Source organism: Anopheles aquasalis, chromosome 2, assembly GCF_943734665.1.
Source record: "Anopheles aquasalis chromosome 2, idAnoAquaMG_Q_19, whole genome shotgun sequence".
NCBI classification, from domain to species: Eukaryota; Metazoa; Arthropoda; class Insecta; order Diptera; family Culicidae; genus Anopheles; species Anopheles aquasalis.
The window spans coordinates 87,483,147-87,493,146 of NC_064877.1; the positions used below are offsets into that span (position 1 = coordinate 87,483,147).

The 10,000-nt window shown below is 49.1% G+C and overlaps 2 protein-coding genes across 4 annotated transcripts in view; both read right to left on the reverse strand.

Annotated features, from left to right (window-relative positions):
* The window catches only part of LOC126581634 (transmembrane protease serine 9-like), a 5,348-nt gene extending 3,538 nt beyond the window's left edge, over positions 1-1,810 (reverse strand). Inside the window, exons 1-6 of the mRNA XM_050245436.1 lie at positions 1,708-1,810; positions 1,466-1,507; positions 1,183-1,393; positions 951-1,115; positions 793-878; positions 330-730 (exon numbers count right to left, since the gene is read on the reverse strand). Of these exons, the coding sequence (XP_050101393.1) occupies positions 330-730; positions 793-878; positions 951-1,115; positions 1,183-1,393; positions 1,466-1,507; positions 1,708-1,810 (1,008 nt within the window). The remainder of the gene's footprint in view (positions 1-329; positions 731-792; positions 879-950; positions 1,116-1,182; positions 1,394-1,465; positions 1,508-1,707) is intronic.
* A 7,772-nt stretch (positions 1,811-9,582) lies between these two features.
* Positions 9,583-10,000, reverse strand: part of LOC126572669 (zinc transporter 2-like) — a 21,307-nt gene continuing 20,889 nt past the window's right edge. For all 3 annotated transcript variants that reach the window (XM_050232166.1, XM_050232169.1, XM_050232168.1), the window contains exon 9: positions 9,583-9,783. In XM_050232166.1, coding sequence (XP_050088123.1) covers positions 9,641-9,783 — 143 coding nt within the window. In that variant the 3' untranslated portion in view covers positions 9,583-9,640. The remainder of the gene's footprint in view (positions 9,784-10,000) is intronic.

A 10,000-nucleotide genomic window follows, 5' to 3' on the forward strand; every position in this document is an offset into this window, starting at 1 on the left:
TGGTTTGTGTGCACGGTACCGAACCGGACAGAGAGCAGTTCAATCGATCGGTGGTATTAAATCTGTTAACGGGAATCGGGATCGATTTGTTATGTCTCACCGACCATCCTGGGATGAGATGAGACTCTCTCTCTCTGCTCTTGACCAGGCGTTGGTTTTGTGTAAATCAAACATTACACAAGCATTCTTTACACTGGAGCCTCTGAATGCTAGGCTCGCTCACACAATTACCACACGATTGTCGAATCGATCCAATTTCTGCGTAAGCAACGAAGGCCCACACCAGTGTTCTTCTCAAATCCAAAGCCAGGATAATCGGCACGGCCTACCTTAAGCTCCGGTGCAACGAGTGCAGTGTCACGCTCTCGCCGGGAAATATGTCGCACAACACAATCCGCCGGATGAAACGTTCGCTTCGTGACGTCCTCAATCCAGAGGATGTAATGGGGTACCTTGGCGTACACTCCGGGTGTTGTGGCACCGCACGGGACACCCAGTGCCGACACACCGACCACGAACGGTGTGTAACGGGAACTGGACAGTAACCGCACCTGCAACGGTCCTCCGGTATCACTTGGACAGCTTTTCAGCTTCTCATCCCCGGCACACATCTGCATCCGATTGATGCCACGCCGGAACGCTTCCTTGTTATCGCGATACCAGAACTTGCAGCGATCCTGATTGATCGGATTAAGGGCGGCGGTCAAGATCGGTGGTGATACTTCGGCATCTAGAGGAGAGAAAGGGATTCATTGACATGCTGGCTTCACTTTGACGCCACCTGATGCTCACAAAAGTCCCATCCGGATGCGTAGAGTCGATCGAACGGTAAGGAATCGTTGGTGTAGAGGCAAGCCGGTGTAACGAAATCGGTGACACTGAAAGCGTGAAACGGGAAACCGGTTAGCGGGCCACCACCTCCGTGTTGTCGGTTGCGTCTCTCGACTTACGTCACGGGTTGTTTGAGGCGCAGCAACGCAACATCATGGTACGCACTGTCGAATTTAAACTCTGGATGACGGACAATCTCGGCAATTTCGATCTGTTGTGAATAGCGATCATCTTTGGTGCTGTACAGATCAAGATCACCCAATCGGACTACCACCGGTTCTGCGCTGTAAAGGAGAAGGATCGTTGGAGTTATTTCGAATCGAATCGGAATCGAAGTCAGGCGATACTTACCCCTCATCCTGCGTGCAGTGAGCAGCCGTCAGGACAAAGTCTTCCGCGATCAGCGTCCCAGTGCAGCGCCACTCGAGCTCACCTTTACCGGTGGCCGGTCGCCAACCGAGGGCCGCCAGGTGCGCAAACTCGCGCGAAAACGACGGATACTCTTCCGTGGGGGCTGCCGATGGTTCATCGCTGGCCAGCTTCTGTAACCTGAGCGAACAGTCTACCGGGCAAGGTGGTGTAACCGGGAGTTATGTCAGTCAATCGTAGTCAAACCATGCGCCTGGTACCTTACCTTCCAGTGATCCGGAATCGGGAATCGTGTGGACACTCAGCTCTGCAGCGAAATAATTAGAGAGCGAGAAACAGAGAACGGAGAGAGAGAGAGAGGATAAAGCACAGTTAACCTTGAGGCGCACCAAGCGCATAACGGTGCTTCGCCACTTCCTAGACGGCCGCACCCCCTTCTAAACCAATGATTGAGCGCACCAACCCCACTAGCCCGGGAGGGGGGAGCCATTTAGATGGACAACTAACCTTCAAATGATTTGCGAAATGCGGCCACCAGCTGTTGATCAGCTGACGAGACAAACAGCACCACAAACAGCGCGAACCGCGCCAACGTTCCGCGTTCCACCATGGCGTACGATCGACTGAAGAGCGAGATCGCGAAGGTCTACGATCCGAGTGCCACGTTTGGCTTATGTAACGGAAAGGGGGGAGGTTTGTGTACGCCCGATCGATGTTGGATCGGAACCAAAACAACGCGCAGCCACACGCATACAAACGCGTGTCTCGATGCCGGCAGCTTTTTGGAATGGAACCCGATGCGTCAGGTGGGGAGCGGCCGGTATGCCGGCACACTTTCACTTTCGAGGCGCCACCACGAGCAGCAGCAGTAGCAGTACCAGATGTGAAATGTTGCGCGACGTGCGTACAGCGATCGCTACGGGGCTGCGCGATCGATGGGATACCGATCGTGCTTTATGGTAGATCGGGGAAAGAAGCATAATGTTTCAGAAGCATCGAATCAAATAAAAAACGTGGATAAAAAATGTGTAGAGTAAATGGAATCATGAAAAGTACAACCCAATGCTCACATTATAGTGTTTAACTAAAGTTTTAAATGAATATGCTATTTAGGAGTAGATCAAGTTTGTTTTAATAACAGAATAAATTAAAGTTTTGCTGTTGGCAAAAATGAATTATTATTGAACTGTATGAACTGTTTATCTCTATGCTAACACATACCAGACCAAGCTAAAATAATTAAAAATAAGTCATAATAATTTGATGATAAAGGATTGTTCATAGAAATTAACAGGAATGTATAGCTCCTCTTGTTCTGCTTAATTGGGTTTTGTTTTAAGTTGGAAAACAAGATGGAATTTTATGCATGATGCAAATTATGTTTTAAGATTGTTTGTATGATATGAAATTTCTCTCATTTAATAAAAAATCTCATATCATGTTTTGCAATATGTTTTTAACACGTTATTCTTTAAATTACATTTCAGCTGTGCACTGCTCCATTATGTTGCCTACAATGTTGCATTACTCATTTCCAAACCACCCTCTAAACGGCACCGATAGATCGGAGCCATCCTCAAAATAGACCTCATTTGAATACCATTTCCGTGGCGTGCATCAATAATTTAAGATAAAATGTACTCGCCTTCATTCTTAACGAAGCACTAACTGCATCAACGGCGCAACAGCAACAACAACAACGTCGTGCCGAAGCGCTTGCATGCACTCCACATATTAGGGATTTTACACATTTCCTAATGGAAGCAATGAACCCACGTCAGGTGAGGTGTTCCTACAGGCGAGAGCGTTGAGCTAATACACCACACCGGAACTCTATGCGCACGGACGACGTCGCTTCAAACCCTAGACCCTGGTCCGAATACCTTATTTTCCGCCGTTTTCCGCGAGTTTCCTCGTAATTAAAAAGTACCTTGTAATGCCTCCATCGACAGGGGAAATCAATTTTCTCCATGAATTATCAAAATGTACCACAAGCCGTACCGGGCGTCCGACCGAGGAAAACCTAGGCTGGAGGATAGGCTGGACATTTCCCCCTTCCCGGAGGTTTGCGAGGGGCATGCCGTGCACACGAAGCGGAATCTAATTTCAGGAAAGTGAATTTCCGCTACAACGTACGAGCTCCGGGGGCGACCACCACCGCGGAGACTCGGGCGACTCAACATGACGAAACACTCACGAGGCCAGTCACCGTCGTCGTCATCGACGAAAAAGGAACACCAACAACAGCAACGACGACGGTAGAACACTATTCGTTGGCGGAAAGCATAAGAAACACTTCGGAACCGACACGCTCACATCCGGTTCCCGGGGACTGGCCATGGCGCGTGAAGTTCGCGGAAGTTTGAATGGTTACACATCGCCAGGCCAGGCCAGGCCAGCTAGCACCTCCCGATGGGCTCCCGACGCTAGTTCCGCGTCAGGGGATGCTTTTGCGAAACGTTCAATGTGATTTCCGGTTCTCCGTCGCTTCATCGCAGTGTGTTTCGCTTCTCTTTTCATTCGCCATTCTCGATCAGCTCCGTTTCCTTGTGCAGTATGTTGCAGTCCCTGAGGAATGGCACGTGGCCTGAAGCGACAAATCCTCGCCCGATGGTGCAAGATTTTTGTGGCAGAACGTTGAACGAACAAACACTCGAACGACACAAGTATCGCAAGTGCGCTTTGGGTAATCTAGAAGGAAAAATGCTGGCAAAACAGAACAACGCAACGGAAGGTAAGGTTGCCAGAAAGTGCTTCGAATGATCAAGGACCCGTAGAATGGAGCGCAATCCTCGAATACAGTGAAGGATAACTTGACGAACTACATACCGCATGAATCCGAGAATTGGCTGACGAAGAAAGGCGTATCACTGATGGAAGACCAAACGTAATTTGTAATTCGCTTCCCAGTTCGTCCTGGTATCCGCGCTGCGGAAGGCATTTCAAATTGCTCTGCAACTTTGGACAACGGCGAATTCGCCGAATCCTTTTCCTCTTCCCCTTCTCTCGGCCACATGGACTTGAATCAAAGCACAATACCAAGATTGCAACAATCATGTGACGGTCTCTTGCCTTTTTTGTTTTACGAAAAGATACATTCCCGGGCCAAAGTGGCAACCAGCGAGAACCAGTAGTACCTTCGCCTACCTTCATCACACGGAGCACACCGGTCCGGAGCTGTCATATTTATCATGCACAAAAGTCGAGGATCTCGGCCGCAACCTTGAGCCATTCATCACCCGGGTTCATTTTGTTTTCCATTTTGCTCCCTCTCTCTCTCTCTATCTCTCTGCTTCTCTCTGCACAATGGTAGCGCAATCCAGGAAGTGCTTCATATTATCCTTGAACTTCTCACGGTTCTTTTCCTTGGCCCCTCACAATGCCACCATGTTCGCTGACACTCGAGAACGAAAGAGAAAACCTCCGTTCCGAAAGGGCACGTCAAAAGGGCAGGGCAGACAGGCAGGTGAGGGGGAAAAGTCGGAGACTCACACGCTGCGGACACGTTCGTGGCATGGCAATGGAATCAAATTGGTCCTCCAACTCTCTAGTATTGCAGGTCATGCTGCATGTCGGTTGGTTGGTTAGTGCTGTGTGGTTGGTTTGGCTCAGTCTGTCCCTCAGTGGACCATCACAGGGCCCGAAAGACGGATGAGAACACGCTGCTGCGCTCGTATTGTGTGGAATGTGTCGAGGTACACGGCGTCGAGTACCAATTGCCAAGAACGGAAGGCCAAAATGGGAACGGGATAGGATATTGTTTATGACACTAGAAAAACGGAGAGCAAAGGGGCGAGATCGAGTTGCTAGACAGACTCGAACTGGCAGCAGCGACCGAATGCTGGTTGACAAGCCACCACCCTGGCCTGTCCGGACGTTCTGCGCTGAAGTTGATGGAGGACGTTTGTGTTGATAATTCAACGGGAGGTACTTTTGGCGAGTGATCCAGGGTTTTTGGCGAACAAAAGTTAAGCGAGTGCGAGTGGAAAACATGTCTACAAACATGGTGCAATCAGGCACTCGCATTCAGGGATGCGCTCAACATCCAGTCAAGAGGTGAGAAGGGTTTCAGTTTTTATAATTATTGTTAAACATTTTCTGTAGCCATTGTTAAAATGCATTTGTAGTGCTCTCAACATGCTTTCATTGGGGTTACTGTTGAAGACTTATTCATCATTTGAAGGTGTTTGTCTTATTTTTTCCATATACTTGGTTCAATGCCTCGCTCGCTAGTTTGAAGCCATGGATACAGCTTTTAACAAATCGTCCCCCAAAATACGACCAAATATACTTGGAAACTTGCAGTTTATGATGGTATTTGCTAAAAACACGTATAAGTTGATCATTTTCTAAAAACAAATCGTCAAAAGTGAGCCCTTTTAGGTTTGAATCAAAAGACTTGCTCTTTTAAGCGACGAACCCGGTTTGATCGTTGATCAATCCGTCACCATCATAGTGTTTCTAAATGAAGATGAAGTTTTTCGCAAATCTTCCCAAAAAAAAACCAAATATTCATTGAAAAGTTATAGTTTAATATGAAATAGACTTGAATAAATAAAATTGAACGGTTTGTTTACAAAAAATCGTCAAAATGAGTCGTTTTTGGACTCGAATTAACACCAGCGGCACTAAAACATCCTACGAGTAACCATTCCATTCTATGTCCACAGTTGTTTCGTTTAATTACTTCTTTAAAAATACATTTTAACCTTAACAACTTCACTCCATGTAGCAAACCCCGGGAGCTGCGAAGTGTGTTTCAACGCTACACTTCACCAACGATTATGAACCCGGCTCCGAACCAACCGAGTGCAAAGACATGTTTCGGCCAAGATTAAGCATTGTTGTCGAGGCACTCCAGTTTCCCTCCGACACAAAACTCCGCTATCCACTATCTTTTCATTAAGACACAAGGTACAAGCACTCTCCTCTCAAACTCCATGCAACACAAGTTGCCTCGCGCGTGGCTCCATCGACAAACTTCCCCAAAACTATGCCCAGCCCCTTACGGCGCCTTTGCTGGCACCGTAAGCTGCTCGTGCCCTTAAGATTACGCCACGAGCTACGCGTTTCGAGGAACCAGCACCGGCAGTACAGGATCGTGAACCAGGATCGCAACATTGTTGTTGTTTGTTTCCTTCAATTAGTTGTTGCTGTCCGTCTTCATCGTTGGCCCCCTTCTGGGGTGGCATGGGAATGGGAAGAGATTCTCGATTCCGCGGCACCTTAGCATAACCGCGTGTTGCGCTTACCATTCCACACTTTTGCAACAGTTCCAGCGTGACACAAGCAGCGCCATGGCACACAGAGCACGTGCTTTGCCAGAGAGCGCTTAACGAGACCGAGACGCTTCGACGAAGGACGAGAGCGAGAGAAGCCGGCAATTAGTGTTTAACCTTATTAGACAATCACGAATGAGTGAGTATTTGCACGTGGCCCAACCGTGCGTATGTGTGAGGGTGGGTGGTTGTGTGCTCCTGGAAGATACGGGGCAACTCCGGGGTCCAACTTTTGATCGGTTCTCGGTAGCAAACCGGCCCGGGAGGTAATTGATGGTAGCCAGCTCCTTTGCTTTGCATACTCGACCGATTTTCCCTCGTGTTAGATCGATTGTGTTCGAACCGAAATTGAATTACTTCTCAGCAAACTCATCACACATACACGTGTCTATTCCAGTTTGGAGAAGCAGTTTGAATGCTTCGCAGAAGGAATGGAAGAAGAGGAGAAGGATCCGGGAACTGTTCCAGCGACACCAGACGACCCACACGCATACACCTGGACCACCGATGCGATGGGTGGTGGGTGATTCAAACACATACACACCCACCCACCCACCCACACACTGGAAACTCCCTAAGGCGATTCTCGCTCACTGGTGAAATGGAGACACCCTGAAGGCGTCCCTTCCTGGGGGGAAAGTTCTCATCTTGAAGGCTCCTTTGAGCTGGTTCGATGGTTCGATCTTGGTGCTCCCACACCAGGATCAATTCCGGTGCCAGGACGTGCCCGAAGGGAACGAGCAGCAACAACGATCCCGGTCGCACGGGGATTGGAATCGGAATCGGAAAACAAATCGAACTCGCCCGGCCACCATCACTAATCTCGGGGACGAATGTCGCGCTATCAGGAATCGAATCAATTTCCTCCACGACACTTTCACGGCTCTGGAAGGAGGAAGAGAAGGGTGGCGGACGTGATAACACTCCGGCACGTGACTGACAACGGTGATAAGTGATTTTATCGTGCCAGGGTCGCGGGCGCGCGCACTCCTCCAAACATGTCACGGTTTGCTTCGATCGTCTTGGAAGATGCAGTTGGCCCAGTTCGGAATCCCAGTGCCAAGAGCCAAGGAAGCGGCAGCATTTGTTTATTTCGCAACAACGACCGTGGCCGTGTGCTGTGCTGGGCTTCCAATTCCTCGGTTTCAATCATGCTAAATAGCGACGATGCTGGCGAGCGTTGCATGCTTCAATGGAGCCGCATTCCCCGGGGCCCAGGAGGTTTCGTTGCCATGATGATGCATGATACGCGAGAAGAAGGACGCCTACTCCGTTGAGAGAACTGTTTTTCGAAGAAAAGACGCAACATAAATTCACTCCTCCACCGGAACAGTTGAATTTGGTTTGGAAAAAACGAAGGAAAAGAAGAAAATGATTGTGAAAACGAGTAATGGCCCTCCACCCCAATTTGCCAAGCTGGTGCAAAGCTCTTCTCAGGCCATTCTGGCGATCATCACTCCCATCAAACCAACCAGGCGTGGCCACGGTGGTGCTAGTGGTGGTGATGGTAGTAGATAGCTCAAGCAGAAACAATTAAAAATGCCTTTCCGCTGCGATCCTTTTGCTCTTTTGCTCTTTCTCTCTCTCTGTCGCTTTACTAAAGAAACATCGTCGGTCAAGCAATCCGTTCCACATTATGCGCTACATTATGGCATTCTTTATGAAAAATGCTTTAGCGCAGAGCGGACAATAGGCGGACAAACAACCAGCGCGAGCCCATCCCGGGAAAGGTTCCAAGAAAAACAATCGAGCAAAAAAATCGGACTTAGAGCGGACTTCACCAAAAAGCGGTCCAAAAAGGTGACGTAAAAATTAAATTGAACAAAACTGCCTGGCCATTAGCTTACGAGCTTCATCTTGGGCTACCGACAGTCGCCTGGAAAAGGACTCTGGATAAGGTGCTGGCCAAAAGATAAGAACGGAAGACACATCATTCTTCATTCAGTTCGTGTTCACTCGAAACAGATTGACCGCGGAAGGTTGTCTGATCACACCCGAACAGAACAGACGAAAAGACTGACAGACCGAAAGACTGACTGACTCCTGCAGAAGCAAGCAGTCAGCAAAACCCCGGAACTAATAGACGGAATTAATCATTCAGATTGAGAAATGAGCAAAGCGTATCGGCCAGACGCTCCACTAACGCGCTGCGACTGCGACTGAATACCGAAAAAGGGCCGACGCCATCGCCATCGCCACAAACTTCCGCGCGCATTACCAATTAGGCTGGCAAAAGGCTGACCGACCGGCCGGCCGACCACTCCGTCATCCAAATCATTCATTCATCCGCTCCAGACATTATAAATATTCAAGCGGCCTCTCTGCTGCTTCTGCTGCAAAGTTCTTCTTGTGGCTGCTGCTGCTGCTGCCCATGCATTCCGATTCCGACCAAGAGACGAAAGTGGTCTTTGCGGCCTTTGGCCAACGGTTGACGGTAGAACCTTTTGTTCCAGGACGAGGTGGCCGTTTGCGGGGCGGGGGGGGGGGGGGGGGGAAACCTTGCCGCTTGCCAGAACGTCCATGGCAGGCCTGTCGCAAACAACGGTTGACCGCGACCGAGATCAAACTTCACCACTCCCGGGGAATCGGGTGGGGTTTTGTCACAAAAACAACCCCTTTTTCCCACCCGCCCTCAGGAACCGTTTTAGCAACCCCCTTTCTTTCCGGCTTTTCCGGGAAATTACAACGGATCTGAATACGATTTTCTTTTCAACATATAGTTCAATCTGAATACAAACAAGTTTATGATTATTTTTCCATAATTTATCCTTTTACCGAGAAAGGATCGACGGAGACGGATGGAGCCGAGGCAGGGAACCGGTTCCAGCATTGGTGAGTTCATTTACCGGTCCGCTCGATACGGGGTCGAGGCCTCGCCGGGATACCATTTAAATAACCGGCCATGCTTTACATGCCCACCGATCCGCTCCGTATGGAGGCGATTTGTTTTTCGGACTTTCCGGAACCGATTTCCGATCAACGGTGGAACCGTCGTCACACCGTCGGTCGAATTTATAGGGGATTCGAACCTGGACAACAAGAAGAGAAGGAGTAGAAGGACACAATTTTCATCCGATAGCTTTCAGTTGGCTTTATTTCACCGCAAGCCGCACACACAAGCGGACCAATCGTTGGACCTATTGGCCAGGTGCCTGGTAACCCTAAATTGGATTCGTACACTGATTGCAATCTTCCATATCGGGCTGGAACTCTTCGATCTGGAGCGTGGTTTCGAAAAAGCGATACTTGGCGTGAACCGTCTGCGTTGCCTGTCGCAGCACCAGCTCCGTGTTGGTGTTCGGTTCTGTGGGAAGGAAAACGGGACGAGAGAGACGAGAAAGACGGGTTAGAAGGGCAACGGGTTGCAAGTCAGTCAATAAAGCCGAAGCTTTACACTGGGAACTTGGGGTTGAGGAAGTGATACCAAGGGCTACAGACATGCACGATTGTGATGCTTGTTTGTTTGCAATTAAAGAATGGAGTTTAGCTTCCTTTTTCATTGATTTTTCCTCCTCATCTTT